At 37.6% G+C, this 20,917-nt stretch overlaps 1 protein-coding gene across 1 annotated transcript in view; it reads left to right on the forward strand.

Moving 5' to 3' along the window:
* Positions 1-20,917, forward strand: part of ADK (adenosine kinase) — a 287,852-nt gene that overhangs the window by 12,670 nt on the left and 254,265 nt on the right. The window contains exon 2 of the mRNA XM_085312279.1: positions 7,340-7,393. Within this exon, the coding sequence (XP_085168405.1) occupies positions 7,340-7,393 (54 nt within the window). The remainder of the gene's footprint in view (positions 1-7,339; positions 7,394-20,917) is intronic.

The raw sequence follows: 20,917 nt of genomic DNA on the forward strand, positions 1-20,917 counted from the left end.
TCTTTTTGTTCAACTTCTTGACTCTGTGTCTGTATTCTGAAGTTACCTGGTCTGAATGGGTTCGTCTTGCTGCCTGCTGGAGTGTTTTGCTGTCGCTGCATGCCCTTGCCTGTCTGCTCTCATCTGGGGAGTTTGTCAGCAGTTACTGCACTTAACTCCAGATCACTCATAAATGTGTTGCATAGTGCTGGATGTAGCACTGATCCATGCAGAAGTCAGTCTGAGATGCACATTCTCCCACATCCCCAGAACTCTTCTAGAGAAATATCTGAGAAACCTTTTAGGCAGTTTCTTCTTTTTATGGTTAAGTTTTTCAGGAAGCAAGTTCTCTTTGGGATTTCAGTGCTATCATATGTAATCCCTCTTTCACCTTTTAGCTTCTCAAGGAGAAGATGCTGGACTTGGTTTTGTGTTTGTCAGCAAAGCAGTATCTACTCAGTAAGGAGTTTTTCCAAAACTGTTTAACCTGTAGTCACCCTAGCATAACTGGGGATGATGATCAGCTGTTATTAAAGAAGATAAGTCATAGAATCAGTAAGGTTGGAAGGGACCTCTGGAGATCATCTAGTCCAACCCCCCTGCTCAAGCAGGGTCACCTAGAGCATGTTAGCCAGGGTTGCATCCAGGTGGACCTTGAATATCTCCAGAGAACGAGACTCCACAACCTCTCTGGGCAACCTGTGCCAGTGCTCCGTCACTCTCACAGGGAAGAAATTCCCCCTCACCTTCAGGTGGAACTGCCTGTGCTTCATTTTCTGCCCATTGCATCTTGTCCTGTCACATGGGACAACTGAAAAGAGTTTGTCCCCGTCCCCCTGACACCCTCCGTTCAGGTACTTGTACACATTGATAAGATCCCCCCTCAGTCTTCTCCTCCCCAGGCTGAAGAGGCCCAGCTCTCGCAGCCGTTCCTCGTAGGGCAGGTGCTCCAGCCCTCTGATCATCTTCGTAGCCCTGCACTGGACTCTCTCCAGGAGCTCCATGTCTCCCTTGTACTGGGGAGCCCAGAACTGGACGCAGTATTCGAGATGAGGCCTCCCCAGGGCTGAGCAGAGGGGCAGGATCACCTCCCTCGCCCTGCTGGCAACACTCTTCCTAATGCACCCCAGGAGACCATTGGCTTTCTTGGCCACAAGGTCAACTTGTTGTCCGCCAGCACTCGCAGTTCCTTCTCTGCAGAGCTGCTCTCCAGCAGGTCAGCCCCCAGCTTGTACTGGTGCCTAGGGTTATTTGTCCGTAGGTGCAGGACCCTGCACTTGCCCTTGTTGAACCTCATGAGGTTCCTCTCCGCCTAGGTCTCCAGCCTGTCCAGGTCTATCTGAAAGTCATTGCTGAAGGGTCCCTGACTTTGCAGTCAATTTGAGACTAAGAAGGTAACGCAGAGGGGAAGGTGGAACAAGCTGCCATATTTATGGAATAGGAAGGAAGCTGAATGGAAGAGGAATTTTTGAGGGAAAAGGAAGTGTAGTGTCTTTCAGGAGATGAAGCTTAGAGACTGTAGGGGAACAAAGCAGCAGAGATGAACTCAGGAGAAATAAAACAGCAAATATATTAGCATTGTGGTGAAATGAAATATGGTACAAGTCAGGCAAGAGATTTTGACTTTCAGGATATGAATAAAAAACCTTTTAGAAATTGAAAATTTGATAATATGTAGGTTAGGGTGTATGTACATGTCAGTTAACCAAAACTTTACTTTTGTTTAGCTGGTTGCATCTGGTTCAGGATGGGTTTGGCTGCTGAATTAATGCATAAGGTCTAGGTTGTGTTTTTTTTTTTTTTTTTGTTCGCATCTTGATTTAGGAAATATGTAGTCTCTAGAAACTTTTATAGCAAGTTTCATGTAATGATAGGGGAAAAAATGTGAAATCATAATACTTATGCTCCATATTTGAGTACATTAAAAAGAACACTAGGCTAATCAGCAGTAGCAGGCTGTATTAGGCTTTCTCAAAATTTCCAAGCAGCTGTGACCAAGCCAAAAATTCAGAAATTTGCCTTGCTTCAAGTAATATTTTACTACTGTTGGAAAAACAATTCACTTACTGCCTTTTTCTCTCTGTACAGATCAAGTCTGAAGAAATAGAGTTAACTTGGCATCATTACTTGTTCCATCTGATAAATCATACAAGGAAATTTAAAAACAGGCTGACCTTCTGTCAGTATCCCATCCCCCTCTTAAATCTGCTGCGGTAGACATATTTTTGGAGCTTCTGTTGAGCTTGACCATGTGTGTTGGTCTGCAAGTGCTCGTGAGAATGCACTGCTGTTGCAGTTCACATGTGTTTCTAACCTGAAAGATCTTGTGGGATGTGTTAACCATGTTTGTTTAAAAAGTAGTTGATAGAATCCAAAAAATGGACAAGTATGCACCAGTGTCCCTCAGGCTTCCTGTCCTAGTTTTATACGATTAATTATTAAAGAAAATCCAACCAACAGAAAAAGGACTGCATTTCTTTTTATAGAGCAGTGGAAGTAGCTTTAACATCACTTGAAAGTTCAGGCAACGTAATGCTGAATCATTCTTCTTGAAATGCTTTCTGATTAATTTGGAGTACAAGAAAACTTTACATTTAAGTCCTTAAGATTTCTTAATGGCTTTGTGGAAAATGGAAGAAGTGTTTCTGCAGAGCTTGGCCTTAAGAGACGCTTATATTGATGAAGATAGACTGCCTCACCCTTATCCAGTTAGTAAAACCAATGCACTTTAGATCTCTGCCAGGAACCTCAAATGCTGTTGTGGATTGTTATTTGATAATTTTCCTGCAAAGTTGGAAGAAAATGTTGGAAATTACCCTCCCATGCATACTATTTTTAATCAAACTGGGAAACATTTAAAAGAGCAACTACAGCAGAGCTTGTCAAGTACAATGAGCACAGGAATCAGCAAAGTTCATCGCAAGGGCAGCAGGGTTAGTCAAATACAGTGGACTAAGCCTTGTACTGTGGCAAAGTTCATACTTATTTGAACATCAAACAAGGCAGAAGAATGATTGCACTGATATGTGCATATGTTCATAGCTCCTTAGGGTGCTTTACCATCTCGGTTTAATATGGAAATACAGTTTTTATCTTTTTAAATGCTGACTACTTACATTAAGAATTAATACAAAAATATTCTATTATTTCTGACTCCTTGTTTCTTTACAAGTATTCTTGAACTTATTATGAAAGTATTACATGAGCATGCATCTTTGTATTGTTTAGTGCACCTTCTTGTTTCTGTATAGTCTGCACGCTGGAGACCTTAACTTGCCCAAGCAGCAGTGTATACGCAGCATGCACATGCTGATTTTTAGTTCTGTGCAATCTTCTGATATTATGTCTATGTAAATTTTTGCTTAGATTGGTGGACATTTTGAAAGGTAAATGAATTTTGAAGATGTAAATTCTGTTGTCATTTTTAAAATCTGTTTGCTCATTACCATGCTTGTTTATTTTGGGCTTTAGGCCAGATGAATTTTACCAGCTTTTCCAGAAACTGGTTCATGGAGCAGGTCAGGACTTGATATTCATGTAGTGTTTTAAATACATACAGTACACATTTAATGTAGGCTGTGTGTTTTGTTTTTGATTTGGTTAAGGCTTTGTAAAATTGGATATCGTCTGAAGGGGACCATACCTTACAGCTATTTGTTCCATTAAGAGCATTATTGCAAAAATGCTGACTGCAATCCAAGCACATTAATCTCCATAGTCTCTGTTTTATTAACAACTAGAAAGTGAAAAAGCAAAGAGTTGTAGCTGCACCATTTCAGGAGAATCTTGCAAGTGCATTGCACAAAAAAGGGCTATGCTTACAGATTCTAATTTCCCTAAAACAATTTAAAAACAAACAAACAAACAAAAAAGTTTATATATTTCTGTAAAATTTGCAGCTGAGAAGATAATCTCATGTACGAATGCTAGTGAAGTCATATGAGTACTAGAGTTAGAAATTAGTGAAGAATATGCATTCTTAATTATTTTTGATAGCAGTGTAACGAGATAGAACTTGTTGGCTAAAGTTGTACCTTTAGCTGTTATAGGCAATAAAAACTCCTTTGAGTGGTCTTAACATTTGTTTTAATAGAAAATATTTAGCTATACATATCACCAAATTTCCTTAATGCTATTCTGGCTCTATATAATATCTGTGTCCTCAGACTGTCTGTAGTAATCTTTTACTGTGGCTCTGTGCTACTTGATCTTTCAGGTTTGTATAAAGGAAAGTACTTAAGACTGAAATAACTATGAATGTATAATTAAAGTTTGAGGGAGATAGTTTTGATATTTTTCTTTATGTATCTGTTCATGTACATAAAAATTGGCTCTGAAAACATAACGTTTAGAAAGGGAGAAAATGACATGAAGTTCAGATGTAAGTTCTGATAGTGTTAATGGTTACAGTAAATAGATGAGAAAAATATCTGAGAAGTTCAGGAAAGCTGTGCCTTGGAAAGGTGAAAACATGCCTAATCATAAAAATTCAGTTATTTCAACCTTATCTCACTGAATTTTATTGCTACTTTGTTAATTTGCTGAAGTTATAGAGTGTGTGACTAATGGCAGGCATTCGTATCACCTTGCTTACTAGGCTAATTCAGATATCCTATACCTCCTCCATGTAGTCAGTAGAGGGTGAGAAGAGGGTGAGATGCTTTTCCAGATAATGAATAGGTTTGGGTCTGTTTTTTTTTTTTGATGGAATTTAGGGAAATTGGTTTGCTAATTTTTCCTGTTAAGTTAAACGCCTGAACCTGGGTGGATTGAATGCCTTTTTTTTTTTTTTTTTTTTTTTAAAAAAAAAAAAACAGGTTAGCAAGAATACTGTTTAAAACTTTATCTTAGCACTGAGCAATGTTATTTGTATGAAGGGCTGTAAAACTCCTCAGTTAAACTGAGAGTGGAGCTTGGATGGTAGAAGGATATTCTCTTCGGTTTGCAGGTGGGTTACTTGTGCTTTGATCAGACTAGGTTATGCTGGAGGGATTATGGTGCAGTGGCATCTAGAAGTTAGACCAGTTGTGTTGTGCCCTAAGAAGCTGCATAAGGAATCAGGTTTGCAGAGAAAGCTCTAAGTCTTCTAAAAGTTGAAGCTTTACACAAATACAGTCAATCTATCAGATGGCCAGAAACCATTTGCTGCCGCTCTCGGGGGCTGGTCTGTGCGTATCTGCCTGGGCAGCTGAACTAGTTGGGCAGAGGACAGCTGTGCGGTGACAGTCGCTGCAGTCGGGGCACTTTTTTTGTCCCTTTTTGTGTGACCATGCGCAGCTGCCATTTGGAGGCGACGGCTGGAACGCTGGCTGCTCTTGGAGTAAATTAAATGTCTGTAATGGACACTTGTTTAAATGCATAGTTTCTGAAACATGCTGCAGTTTCTGACATTTGCCTAGCATGTTGCTATAGAACTTCGCCTGTTTGTATTCTTTTCCTAGGTCCTGCTTTTGAAATGGGATCTTGAGTGATGATGAAGAGATTTCTACAAAATTTCAAACTATATTTATCCTGAATTGGCATGTAATGGATGGTTGAAATGAGAACTCATTTTGTGCTAGGATGTGTTGAACTTGAAATTTCACAGGGCAGGACATGAGAAGGAAAAAAATAGCTGTGGTCTCTTCAGCTCCTTTGCCCACTTTGAGTGTCTTAAGTTATTTTAAAATGCTAGATTGTATATCTTTAACCTCAGTTTTGCGTTTAGTGGTATTTTTTTTTTTTTTTTAATTCGGGGGAGAGAAATTCTTTGTTCCAGTTCTAACCATCATCAGTTAGGAAAAGCCAACTGGTGCGCCTCAATCTTGCCTACAAAACACATTTTGGGAAATAGTTTGTAAGAGTGGTTCAATGTGCTAGCTGCACTTCTAAATGCATTAAATACTTCAGCAACTGTGTGTGAAATATAATATGCATCCTATCATAATGTAGAAAATACTAATAAAAATTACAAGTATATTGAGGTAATTTTCTTTGACTAGTTGATATCAGAGCCATATATTCTTTAGGGAACAATGAAGGGTATTTGAAAAATTTGAGGAGCCTTTCTCAGGCTGAAACAAGAGAGAAAATGAAGAAAATTAGGTAAAGTATGGTGCACAGAAAGAACCATTCTGCAAACCTCAAAAGTAGCAACTGGTTCCCTGCATCTCCACCCCAAACTCCTATTCCTCTGCTATGTCAGTAACCTACTGAAGGCAGAAAACCCATGTTTGTTAATCAGCATTCCCGTTAAGTTAAACTTTTTTTTTTTTTAATCTAGCCAGCTTACTCAGATAAAGTAGTAGTGAAGAGTTTTGTTTGTTTTGGTTTTTCTTCAAATAAGTGGATATGGGAGTTAAATTATAAAAAGGTGAGGAAACAAGGAACTTGGAAGAATCTATAAAAAGCTCAGGCGTAGATATTAGTGCTTATATCCTCAGCAGATAAATAGTATTCAGTTCTAGCTGAAGTGTTGTGATTTTTTGCTTTTAAATTGTCTGTGGAAATGCATGCCATGGTGTTCTTGAAGAATGGCGGTTCTGACATTGTGCTGATATTTTTTTAATGGGCAAAATTACCTCTTTTTGCATAATGGATGGCATATTAGGCAGGGTATGTCTGTCTGCGACAGCCTGATTTTATTGTACGTGAGATTACAGGTCACATGAAAAGAATTCTTGTCCTTTAACTTCTTAAAGGTGTTCGTTTTAGCAATTTTCTGGTAGCTCTTTTCTTTCTTCTGACATATAACCAGTTGCTATCAATGAAGTGCTTATTAAGACATGATTAGCAAAGATGGTTGGTGAGGTGTAGGAGCGTTGTGAAGAGGCTATACTGGACCTGACAGTATTCACTGAAGAAAACATTGATCTGGAAATAAACACAGCAGGTAAAATTTGTGGCTTAAAGATTGATAAAATGGTAAGCAAGAAAGACATTTGGGCAATTAAACTTAGTGATCTGAATATGTTACTGAACAGTGTGTTGAATTAATGTATATACTGAGTGAAATGCGAACTATGGCTTTAAGATGCATAGAGTGAAGGAGAATGTGGATGGATCCTGCTGTATCTTGGTTAGAAGCAACTCCATGAAGGATTTAGCAGCCAGGTAGATAAATGGATGCAAGTCAGCATGATACTATGGTGAAAAACGCAAGACAGTTTCAAAATAACTTGATTGTAACACTCGCATAGGGGTAATTTATGGTGGTTCAACAGACTGGAGAAAGGAATAGAAATAGAGGGCAAAGTGACAAATGAAATATTCTTTAAGTGTGAATTAAGCATAAAATTGCCATTTTTAAAACCATAAAACTACATTTTATGGCTATGTTTTCAAAGGAATAACCATGTTTTGTGTTTTGTTTTTTCTCAAGGTACGGGCTGAAGCCAAATGACCAAATTTTGGCGGAGGAGAAACACAAAGAATTGTAAGCTCTTCTATATCTCTGCTTAACATGCACATTTTATGTATTTACTCTTCTATGTGTGTACATAAGATATACATACCTTCTTACTAAAGGTCTGGAGCAGACGTTTTGTGTAGCCAAAACGTAGTTTCTGCTTTTTGGCATCGTATGCTATGAATTAATGCAAATTACATAGCTTGTCTGAAAACTAATTGAGTTTTAAAAAAAGTGAATGTTTCAAAAGATTAAAAACCTTATTCATTTTTAAAAAATTATTTGCTTAACTGCAGTTGACACTTGCAATTTAAATATCTGTTCATTCTCATTGATGCTCCGTGTGTTAAAGTGATTACACTAATGCTTATACTTGCCTGACGTATGTGTGTGTATAAGTGTGTGTGTTTTTTTTTTAATCTAGCAGAAATCGAAAGAAAGACTTTTTTTGGGTAAAGTGTTGGTTCACTATTTAAATTTGTTTACTTACGTGATATCATGACCATCCTTAGCCACTGTGAGCTGTAGCCGCGCAAGTGGACTGTGCAGTAAGCATCCACCAGTGCCCTGTTAGTTATAATAAAATTTTGCCTATTTTGGCAAGTCTGATTGTATAGCCTGAAAACTCTGTTCATGGAGATACAATTTTATTGGAGACTGTATTTCATTGTTAAATGGCTCATTCTTTGTCTTGCAGGAAGAGTAGCCACAGGTGATCAAACATTATAGTAACACCACCTTAAAAGTTCTTATTCCTTCGGATGATGGAAGAGATGCCCGTATTAAATAAACTTGAATTTCAAATTTATTTTAAATCTGGAAGTGAAGTATTAGAAATGCAAACCATCTCTAGGTCCTCAGCAAACCACTGAAAGCTTACTAAGAAAACTTGTGTGAATCAATATGACATTTTAATTTTACAGCAACCTCCATGTTCTGAATAACCTTTACTTTTTATTTTGGCTCATTAGATACTAAAATACAGAATTTCTGTATTTAAATTGAAAAAAAATACTCTGTAGTATACCTAAGTATGTTGATAAACATTTGAAAAAGAGAAAGTAAAAATATTTTAGTGGGTATTATCAAGACATGAGGCAAAAAGCTTTGTGTTTGTATACCTTTGTTTGTTGTAACTTTTTCAGTTTTAGTCATTTTTAAAGCAATAACTGAAGTTCTTAGTTACTGAATTTTGAATTGTATACATATTTTGAAAGTGGGGGAGACTTCATTGAGCTTGGTATGTTTTCTGTAATAATTGATGTGTTCAATCAGAATTACTATATTAAGAGAAACATTCACTAAATAGTGTCTGTTTATATAAAAACTTTATGTATAGCTGTGTATAAACAGTATACTAAGACTAAAAAAGTCATAATCATAGTATTCCTGCTTGTTTGAATGTATGGATTACATGAAGCTGCTATTCCAATACTTTTCAGGATGTAGTTAAAAAATAAATTCTCTTGCTCTAAAACCTTTTCATAATGTGAAATAATTGTCTGTCATAACGACACATTTTAATTCCTGCACATCATTACCACTAGCTGAAGAGTGGTAATACTGAACCCAGTTCATGCAGTTTCATTCACTTGCTATGCTGCCTGAAAAATACTCTATTTGAATGTCCTCTTTGCCATCTCTCAAATCTGTATTATGTAACTGTCTTTTTTTAAAGGTAGTTTGTATGAAAGACTATAGAAAGTGTTTCACTTGTCAGCCATTACATAACTCTGTTGATCCAGTGTCTTTTCCATAGTGACTAGTGAAATATTTATATAACAATTACGTTTCCAAGTCAGATATAGATTTTCAGGACCACTTTCGCATTTCTTTCTTTTAGGATAAAGGTAGTGGCTGATTTGGTCCCTTCTGTGTGCATTTGCACACTTAAATACTCAAAAAAAAAAAAAATAAATAAAAAGAAAAGAAAAAGAAAAACCCCTTTTCTCTGCTTCTAAACTTTCATCTTTGTACATAATTGTCTCTTTCCATTGTTACATTACCAGATGTGTTTTATCTTATTTTGAATTATTTCATAGCATCCATAAAAGGCTAACCAGTTTATCTACATGTAAAATGAGGCAGGTATTTCAGACAAATTAATATCTATAACTGCCAGGTTTTTCTACATTAAAGGTTTGGATATTTCTCAGAGAGGTCATAGGTTTCAAATTGTGAAAGAGAATCCTGGTAATGAAGATTTAATTTATTTGAAAACAGAAGTATATGCCAAAAGCCTTATTGACTGAACTGCTAGCAAAATAAAATTTCAGTGCTCTTTTTGAGGCTGGAAAAGATATTTTGTTTATATTTGTACATCATGGTAATGTACCCGTGATATTAAAACTGCTAGCACGGCAGGCAGAAGATAGGCAACAGCCATTGCCTTTGATTAGCATATTAGGTTGGTTTTTATACAGAACACTCTGTAATAATAGAACATTTGGGGACAGCATAGTTGTCATTAAGCTATTAAATATGAGAGACCATTTTAAAAAGACTTAAGCTGGAAGTATTAGAAGTACTAGCATGTTGGGGGAGTGGGTCAAGCACAAGGTACACACATCTGTATTTTGGATGTTACAAGTTGTACTGTATACACACAAGTTTTGTTTATGCGATACACACTGATTAAACTTAATATGAGGTACTTAATTTGAAGTAGTTTAAAATACTCTGTGGTCTCTTTTATTTTTAAGTGTATGTTGCACGTTGATTATTTAATTGCCTATTAGTTACTGACATGCTTATGACAGCTATTGCTTAAATGAGGAGTTGAACTCTCTTAAATAAAATTCAGTGAAAATAAACTGCTTTGCAGGAGTCAGCTGCAGCAGAACCTTTCTTTGACTTTTCATTATTATCAGTACAGTAGCTCCTAGGATGATTTATACTCTGGTTATGATGAAAGGATTGGAACATGCTTTTGCTGTTGACCTTGGCATCTTGAATGTTGCTGGATGCTTGGCAGGGAAAAGACTCTTGCAGGTCAGTGTTATGTTGTTTCAGGATAGACCTTTGGAAATTTTCTAATATGTCTTGTGCTCTATACGAAGTATCTTAACTCTCCAGTGCAGAGCAGGTTAAACAGCGGTGAACCTCAAAGAATTTTCTGTACTTCTAGTTAAATTATCTCATTTAACTCACAGGCAAGTTGTTAGATACTTGGCTGTCTTTTTCTGATGTTTACATAAGCTTTCATATTTAAATATTTAAAAGAACTGCCAGTTCTTAGGAATGGTGCAAGACTGAACTTCCCATCAGGGTAATTGATCTATCAAATATCTATGTTTCAGTTCAGTGCCCTTATCAGGTGCTCTTCTGAACACGTCCTTTATATTTTCTTAAGTCCAAAACAAGGTTTTCCAGAAAAGTTGCTTAGGTTTGTCTCTGCACGTATTTTTTCAGTGCCAAAATCCTTCTGTGTAAAATATTCCATCTTCCAGTTTTTGAAATGTTTGCAGCTTTATATTGACAAACCTAGCAAAGATGACTAATTTGGCATTCTTTATCTAATAGCTCTAAGATGATTTCTTGACTATCAGAGATCCTTGACTTTCTTAGTGAACATTTTTGTATATAGTTCTTCATAAAAATATAGATTTAGTTCAGTAACTGATACACTATCTCTAAGAATAATTGGGCAAGCTACTCCCTGACTTGGCTTGATCTTGTTGGCCTAGAATCTTAGCTGTCTCGTGAGGCAAGTACAGCTGCTGAGACAGGCTGGAGTTGGCTTACAGGCATGGCATCATGCTGAAATTCTATTTTGAGAGCTAAGATTTGAAAGATCTTTTTTTTTCTGCTTCCTGTTCACTTGCACTGCAGCAGCCTTCTAATATTTTGTCTTTTCAATAGTATATCTTTTTTTTTTTTTTTTTTTGTATCAGAAATTGGTGGCAACAAAGTTATAAATTGGATGACTATACCTTCTTGTCTGGATCCAATTGGAAATACTTGTTCTACGTCAACTCTGAATGCACGTGAGGTGGAGGTTACTGCCCTGCAGCTCAGGCAAGGAACGGGAAGTGTGAAGGTTCCTTTGTGTGCTTCACTGTAAAATAGCAGATTAGTTCAAAACATCTTCATTGATGATTAAGCTAAGCATGCCAACTTTGCAGTGAATCAGATGAGCAATCATATTTGTTCTTACTGGTTCAGCAGTGGTAATCTCTAGCAGAGAATAACAAAGAGTGAACAGTAAAGTATCTTCAGTTTGCAGAGTTTCTTGCAAGGTGAGTGTGCATTTGTGGCTGAATAAAGGTCTGGGAGATGCTCCTTCCCACCTCCCCCATCCCGAATAATTCCATATAACTTGGAGGGGGAGGAGGAAGCCCTCCATCCTCCAGGGTTGCTGTGGAAAACTGGAACCAGTGATGTTGATGAGGCCTTCATGTTGCTTGTTCTTCCTGTCTGAGAACAACAAATAAATATAAAGTCTGAAAGAAATGAAAATATTTCTCTTGATTCTTTGTATATTCTTTGTCTTGCAGAAGTTGCTCCTATTTTTAGCTCTTAGAGTTGGTCTGAGTGACTTCAAGGTCATATTGACCAAGTTTAGTTTAAGTGTATGCATGTGTGCGTGCGTGCACACATGTGGTATTGCCAAGGCTGATCTGACTCTGACTACAGTTCCAGATCAAAAGTTTTCTAGGAGAATAAGGATGACTGCAGCAAGTGATGAGAAATGACCTAAGTTAGCTTGTCTGGAGGTTAAATAGAAATGCTTTATTGTTTATGCAGTCCCTAGTATGACTAGATACACAGAATTCCTTTTCAGTGGATAAAGGGTTAGCAGTAGTGCTGCTTTTCTAGTAATACTCACATTTACTAAAATATTGGCTGTAACAAAATCTTGGAATTTGAATTGGCAACTAAAATATACTCACTGTGATTCTGAAGAGCAATTGTTTCAAAGTTAGTGATACCACTGAGCAGGGCTTTGGGACATTTAATACAGCTTTGGCTGCTGGTCATACAGTTTTATAAACTGTTTCATTTGTTCATGACTGAACACTTCACTTTTTTGGAAGTTAGCTGAAAGAGAAAATAGGAAATGTGGGAGCTGTTCTATGCCTTACAGCTCTCTCTCTCTCTGCTTTTGTAGTTGATATTTTTTGCAGCAACAAAGACCATAAAGTGAGAAAGATGATGATGGTAAATGAATATAGCCTTCCTTCTTCAGTCAGCTGTTTGATATGTTGTAGTAGGAAGGGGTGGGGGGCTGTTGCACTGTTGTAAGTTTTCCAAGAGGAATTTATTTGTGTATTTTATTCTTAATTTCACACTCGCTGTGTGCTGTTTTTTCATAGTGAAATTGAGTAAGGGAGAAATGCACTATTCAGTTGGAGAACAGCTAGTTGGGGAACTGACTGATCTGCTTATGAATTATGAACAGGATTTCTTTTTTTTCTTGTGTTACGGTTTGTTTAGCCTGTGAATGTATGAGGGAAATGGGTACTGGAAGGGTGAGTCTTGGGGACATAGGAGACCTGTTTGGGAGTTACAGAGGGCCTGTGTGATGCCTAGAATAGAGCAAAGAAATACAGTAGAGGTCTTGAAGCAGCTTGGCTATTTTAAGGAGTTAGAGGCTGTGAATAGGATTTGAACCTGTTGGTGGGAGGATCTGAGAATGTTGTAGTGGAGTTCCCTTGTATTTTGGGTAGTTACCACGTGTAAATCGCTATGTATCACAAACCTTTAGTGCAAAAGCCAGCGGGTTCGAGACGGAGCCCATTGCTGTGCAGTCCTGCCTCGCAGGTCGTTCAGCGTGCGGCGCGGCAGGCGTGAACCCCGGAGAGGCGAAGGGATGCGGCTGTCAGCCGGGCGCCCCTGGAACCGGCCAAGCCAGCGTTTTGTGCCGCCAGAGGGTGTAGTTCGTCTTCAGTACGACTTTGAAAGTCCTTCTGCGTAGTTTGCTTTGGGGAATCCGTATCCTGTTGATAGCTAGTCTCCCTAAAACACCTTTGTTTTTTATCCATCTCGTTCCCCCCCGAAAAGTAAAAAAGAGGATGGAGGACTGTTTTTGAGGGAAAGATGCTAAAATTACAGGAATACGAAGCTTTAGATCTTCGTGTTTCGTCAGCCTACTCAACATATGCTGACAACACAGATTATTTGCACTGTTGGAGTGATGCGTGCATCTGTCGCAGACATCTTGTCTGTTAAAGCTGTTGAGTTACTTTATATAATACAACTTGCCCATAATTACTTTTGAGTAGGCTAGTATGCGATATGAAAAAAGTTTTGGTAATGAGCTAACGTGGAAACCTGTTAAGGCATTAACTGAGTGTCCAGCTTCATGAAAAAGTCCACTAGTTTTGATCTTTATGCAGCTTTATTTTAGGTTTTCTCCTTGTTTTCAGACCAGGCCATCATACTGACCTGTTTTATGGTGCAGTGGTTTGTATGGAAACTTCATGAAAATGTATATTGTGGAATTGATAGCCGTTTTTAAAAAATACAGTATTTTTAGAGTTGATACAAATGAAACATCTGAACCGGTTTTTCAATGAATTAAACGGTAATTTAGAGTGATCGGCCTCTTTCTTAAATTGCCAGCTTCTCCCACAGCAGATAAAAATTCTGTTTTATATTGACATTATTATTCTGTGGCATGTTGTTGAGCGCTTAAAAGGACAGTAAGTATTCTTTAAGTGCTTGGGACTTCTGTGGGTTGAGAATCTGGACAGTGTTCTGCAGGTATCTGAAAAACATATAAATGTGTAAGAGATTGATCATTGGGAGGAACTCTGTGCTAATCTGTAATGCGTTTTGTTAATCTTATTCCTTGAGTTACTGGCTCCCTCTGTAGAAACTATTTAAAATTGCAGCTTGATTTCTCTAGAATTATCTTATCTTTTCTGTAAAGTATATACTAAGGCTTGATTTACATGTACAAATACAGCTGATTTATGGTTAGCTACAAGATTTCTATTACACATTAATCCACCTTCTTCCCTCCTCTGTTCCTTCCCTCTACCCCCACTCCCTTTATAAACTCTTCTGAATGCAGCACCAAGGCAAATTAGCGCTACACAAATCATCTTACACAAAATTCTTGCTAACAGACAACTCTGCATAAAATTTCCAAAAATGAAGGATCCAAATTATGGCATAAGTACTTTCTTTCTTTTTTCTTTTTTTCCCTGTGATGAAGGTCCTCTTAACATTTGCTTCAATTTAAAATGAGAAATTGCAAGTGTTAATTATATTGTATGACTTCATTTTGCATCTTGCCATTGATTATATGAAATAAGTGGGTTACTTACACAGGGTGGTGAATGTATTAGGTCAATATTTTAAGTTGTGTTCCTGTATTGACACAATATTGTAATTCAGCCCGCTGCCTCTGTTTGTTTTAATTTGTGTTAATGCAAGTAGTATATTTAAATAAAAACAGAACTTTTCTCTTAGCTTTGTAAGCTCTACTAGAACAGTCTGAGATGGATTGCTTGTTAAGCAGCTGTTGAAAGTCAGTGTTGATTCATTCTTACGTGACACTGTGGTGATTTGGTATGGCATAAAGTAAAACTCCTGTTAATAGCTATGGTTGGCAGATGAGAACAAGGCTTAAGTACTCTGGGAACTTGATTGTGTAGTATGAGCTGCTTATCTGAGGCTGTAGTGCAATGCAATGCTTTCATGGGAGCAACGAGAGAAAAGCTGGAGGGGAGAAAGGCGAATGGGTGTGGAAGCTGAGGGAGAATCCAAAGTATTTCTCTATACATTGTATATATTATTTATATACACAGGGGAGCCTAATGCAAAAGATCTAAAAACACCTGCTAGAGAATGGAAACTTAATTTGCTTAACTCAAGTTACAGAAGTTCCTACTGTTAGGTTTCTTCTGTGACTTAGTCTCATAGATTAATTTTTCCTCTCATACCTTTGAGATGTTTTCCAAACACTTCTATGATCTGTTTTCCTCATTGCTGCAGCATTATGTATGGTACAACAGATGTCAAGTGATCCTCCAGTGGAAAGATATTTTGGGATATTCCAAATTATAATTCCATTTCAAATTTGAGTGCTTTTAGAAGCCCTGACAGTACTGGTTATGACGTTAAGTTGGTCTTGCACAGCCATTTCTTACACTCTGAAAACTTCTGTCTGTAAGTATGTGTGAGAGTAAACAGCTGGATGGACATTGACCTGGCTGGCTGTGGTTTTTTTGTATAGTGAGCTAATGAGATGAGTTACTATGTCACTCTTTCTGATCATAATTATTGATACTTAATATCTACTCTTCATACCCTACTGTGTTTAAAGTGATGGAATACATTTTTGCTTTTGCCGCATATTCCTGAAATCATCCTGAACCACAGACTAGCTGACGGTTAAGCGGTGTTAAATTGAACATCCAGACTTCTGTGGCTCAAGTGTTTTCAGCCCCAGTTAAGGGTTTCAGCTTGCTCTTCACCCGGCATTCATGACCAAGGCTTCACAAACAGCCAGAGATGGTTTCTTATCCCCTGGGTTTCGTGCTTCTATAAATGCAGATGGGACAGTCCATGAAGTGTGATGGTGAAGAAAAAGGAGGCTCTTCCTTCACTGCTTCTCTGGACACTTACTTTTACAACAAATTCCAAAGTTGCGTGGAAAAAAAAAATCGGCGTTAACGCTATTTTATATTGATTCCATGTATGCATGAAGTGCAATGCCTGTACAACAGTGACGTGACTGTGCAATTGCTGCCGTGTTTGAAGACTGGGTTCTGCATGTGCAGAGTAACTTTTCCATTGTGCTATGTACTCCTCTTACCGTAGTGATTTCGTCTTCCAGAGGCTGGATTGTGTATTTGCTGTGAAATGTGATCTTACGCTGCAGAGCTTGCAAACTCCTTTGAGATTGCCCTTTCTTATTTCAGGTAGTGGTTTTCCCCATAGTAAGATGGGCTTCTTGTGAAGGATGTGTATGTGCATGGACGCAGATGCAGAATGTACTCTGTAGCTGTCCTCAGTTGGTAAATGGAGGAGGCAAACTCACCTAAAAAGTCTGTAGACTGAGTTAAAGAGGCATACTGTGAATACACATCCCTTGGGAAATACTCAATAGAAAAAATACTGTGTTGGCAAAGGGATGCCTTGAGCTGCATGTAACTGGGGGCTGAAAGAATGAGAGTTTTGTGAGGAAATGTTGCTATATTTTTGCATGGTTCTTATACCTTTATTCTGTTAGTGCTCCCATCTGCTCTTTGTATGTGTGTTTTTAAACTAAGCAAGAGGGACTGTTACTCTGGGCCTCCTGTTGAGGGGGAACGCGGTGGGGCGCAGCGCAGGATGGGGGGAGCTATCTGTAGGTGAGCTGTGAGCCGTACTGCGGTGAGATGGCAGCGGGTGCAGGCAAGCCTTTAGTGACTGCAGCTCGGGCCGTGTGTGATGGAGGGCCTGGCGGGTGCTGGTGGGGCTGCGCTAGCGGCTGCAGCTTTCTACCCGCCTTGGGCAAGGGGAGCACAGCGACCTGCAAGAGCTGCTGCTGTTCTCTCCTGCCTGCCCTGCCGCAGATCTGCGGGGAACCGATGGGGCCAGCCTTTCTTCTCCTGCAGTGCATTGGGGATTTTCTTGACTTTGTGGGGGGGGGTTCATTTTTTTGTTGTTTTTGTTTAAAATCTGTTGTTAATGTTGTTATAAATGTGAAAAAGTTGAGCCGTGATAGATCCACTTCAGCCTTCTGAGAGAAGGTTGGGGACTCTCAACTTCTGAGCCTTCTGTCCGAGGTGATCGGGATGTTCAGATACCTACTGTGCCGCAGCTTGTATAAAGTATGAAAGTCTTAAACTTTTTCATCTTCCCTCTTGCTGTCTGCGGGAAACCATTCCCCTCTTAAATTTTGTGAGGCATGGCTGCCCGGCTACGTTCCAGGTACTGCTGTTGCTGTCATAGCCCCAAGGCTTTAGGCTAGATAGATCTCTAGTTTGAATTGATGTATCTATCATATATTGAATTACACGCAAGAGTTTTGTGCAACTAAGATAATTTAGTTTTTATTTAAGGAGTTGCCAAATCTAAGGCCAACCGAAATACTTTATATAAACCAATATCAAATAGTGGGAAGCAATAAATCTTTTCTGCAGTTTTTAATATAATCATAACTTACTTTGCTAGGGCAGGGAAAAGTTAGACTACAGTTGTATAGCAAATGTGTGTACAATATTAAAGAACTTTATATAACAACATTCATATGCTGTAACTCAATTGCTCCTATTTTTTGAAAAAAATAGGAGTAATAAAATTTTATTTTTATTTCTCTGAAAATCATTTTTAAGCTGAATTATACAGGCCTTTACATTTCAATTGTAGCCTTAAGATCATTTGAGCTCATAATTTTATAGCTAATAATGTATAGACCGTTCTAAATGAAATCAGTTTAGTTTGATCTGGCACCTGCGTCTTTTTCTGTTGCCTGCAACTATCAAATACAGAGTTTGGAAATGGACAAAATCTATCTTAGGAGTATTAGTTTGTATGTGATTTGAAGTATAGCATAAACTTTTTATTATTATTTTTTTTAATTTAGAGATGACCAATTGGTCATTTTACTGACTTGGAAAACATACCATTTCTCTTAAAAGGTCCCTGAGCAGTAGTACATGGGGTAGTCTTGTGCCATTAGTTTTGCGCATTTCTGCAGCTCTTCTAGTGCATCTGCTTGAAGTATCCCAAGAGACAGATTGAGAGTTAAACTTAATACGTGTCTCCCCCTTGTTCTTTTACAACGCTTTTCGCTTGTCAGCGGGTTGCCTTTTGCTCACAGCCCTCTGGAGATAGTACTTGATGCAGAAGAAGTGCTAATAGCTGCCTGAGCATTTTAAGAAATTACATTAAGTTCATAAATGCAGTGTGTGTATATGGAATGTTAAAAATTTTTTCTCTTAGCAGAGATTTTTGAGTTATGTTTTTGTACAAACTTTAATGAAAAAACAGCAAAGCTGTTGAAATCTTTGCTATGCTCAGAAACCTGAGGAAAAAGGATGTGCAATCACTACTGTTTTTGTCACAAGGTGGCGTGTTATAGTAGCTAGCTTTATGGCAATTACCTGGAGACTATAGTGTGTTTTCTTTTTTTTTTTTTAAAAAAAGAAATGGTATGTTTTCTTAAAATAAATAAAGCTTTTAACTAATTTCAACTATTTTGCAGTGCATAATTATGTTTTTGTTTAGACTTCTGTGCTTGAGTTCAGAAGCCTTACTGCTTTTATCGAGACAAATTAACTGCAATGAAAATAAGAAACATTTTCTTTTGCACGTTATGTGTAAACAAGAACATATTGTTTAAGGTTGCGCATTTCAGATGCACCTGAGTATAGCAAACAAATTGTTTCTTTCATAACACAGGCCACAAATATCTTCTGATGTACAGATTCTTTAGGATAGGTAATTTGTTAATGTACTAAATTTGTAAAACCCAGAATGATAGTTTAATAATTTCTTCTGTAAACTCAGATTTGGTTTTTTGTTGTTGTTACTGGCATTATTTGGTTGAGGTGATGTGCTTTAAAATCACTTACACAAGTTGCTGGTATGATTATCTAAGAGTTGGCCAATGCAAAATAAGGGATTGTGTAGATATGTTGCTCAGTTTAGAGCAAATTAGTTATGAAATTCATGTTTTTGTTTATATTCATCTTTTGGATAGGTCTGATGGAGAATCGTGTTATTTTAAGAATAAAACTTACTATTTGATGGCACCTGTGTGTATTTGAGTGTGTGTTCTGTTTACAATGCATAAAGTATGTAATTTATGTTTCCTTCATAGTTCTGTAAGATGCCTCATCATGCTATAATGCCAGTGTTTTTCCTAGGTATATTATTAGTTGGCTAAGGAGATGCATTATGGCATAGTGCTGTTGTTCTGAGAACTTGTACTCTTTCACTGAAGAAAGATGTGGTGTATATTTCTCCCTTGCTAGGACTTCAATTTTCCCATTTAAGATCTTTCTGCAGTGAGACTGTTCTGAAGTGAATTGCCACAGGAGAAATTCAGCTGGTGTCGTGCTTATTATACCATTGTAAAAAAGGCATGACCAGATCAGATCTTCTGTTTCCAAAGATGCTAAAGCAATATCCTCTCTCTTCACTAATTTAGCTTCAAAAAGAGCCTCATCTACAGATACAAGCTCCCCAAATAAAAAATATAATAAGCTACATAGTTTATCAGCAGTTGAAAGAACAGGTAAGTCTTTATCACCTATTCAGTTGTTTCTGAGTTAAGCTTAACCCCAAGAGTGCTAATTATTGCTCAGTATATTGGATTTTGCTATTTTAAAGGAGATGATCATCTATCAGAGAAGATTATAAATGGCCTGTGTGAAAATAATGTAGTAGCTCTCCATTAATTGCCTTCCCTTTCACAGAACTTTAGAAAGGAACCTCAAGAGATCATTTAGTTTCATTCCTCCAGTTCAGCTAGAGATGGATCTTTGTCCTTCCTGGCAGCTGTTTGTTTAGCCTCCTCTAAAGGTCTTTGTGGGAAATAGTAAGATGTCATGTGGAGACAGTGCAATCTTACTATTTAATCTGTACTGGTGTGCAGTTTCATTCCTACTAAGTTCCCCCGGCCCACACAGCTAAATCAAGGTTTTAATCTATTCTGAATAAAGTTCAGTCCCATTAGCTGTCCTGGCCTCCACTGACTCAGAGAATGGATTATTCGCTGTCTAATTGTTGCATTCTTTTTTTTATGTTATCTACTCTTCCCTTTACTTTCTGTCTGTAGACTAGAAAAATGTCTCTGAGTAGCTTACATCTTCTAGACTTACTAGTTTCACCACTTTCCCCTGGACTTCATCCAGCTGTTTTAGCTATTTCATGCAGTGTGCTACCCAAAATGGGACATAATCTTCCAGATGTGGCCTTATCATATGCAGTGTAGAAATCCTCAGGCATCAAATTAAAACATATTAATCTCAAAGCTGACAGAGTGCAGTCTTCTGAGAAGTGGTGGTGGAAGTATAAATGTTTGTCTTTGATTTTTTTCCTGTGACTTTGGGGATGCTGGTTGCCATGGCTTAGAATTAAAAATATTTGATATTAACATTCAAATTTACTAAGAAAAAATTAATAAGCTCTAATTAAACCAATTATTACTTCATACAATTAAGATTTAATTTTTTAACATTTAAGAGTGAATATACTACTTGTTTAAAAACGAACTGTAACGCAGAAATGATTATTGAACACCCTATATTGACTTGCTCTTACGTCTGAACAAATTCAGGTGAAGAAAGCAGATGCTTGAAACCATGCAGATAATTGGTTCACTGATGTTCTTTGGTTATGCTACATAAATACAACAGTGAAATAGTTATACATGTTTAATTCCCCAATGTGTCTCTTTTACTGATGACTCAGACTTTTAATGTGGCTGCAGAGAGTTCAAAATTGCTCTTTTAGAATGGCTACTGAATTCTGTTGTTGTTAAGGAACTGGGTTGTTCTTATTTGCAAAAAAGACATTTACCTTCTGGTGAATGGGAGACCATGTGATGAAGTTTCTCATAATATTCAGTTGGAGTGATGCTTCCAAGGTGTATATTACTTGTTTAGA

This window comes from Rhea americana, unplaced genomic scaffold, assembly GCF_003343005.1.
Source record: "Rhea americana isolate MKP2758 unplaced genomic scaffold, rheAme1 scaffold_36, whole genome shotgun sequence".
NCBI classification, from domain to species: Eukaryota; Metazoa; Chordata; class Aves; order Rheiformes; family Rheidae; genus Rhea; species Rhea americana.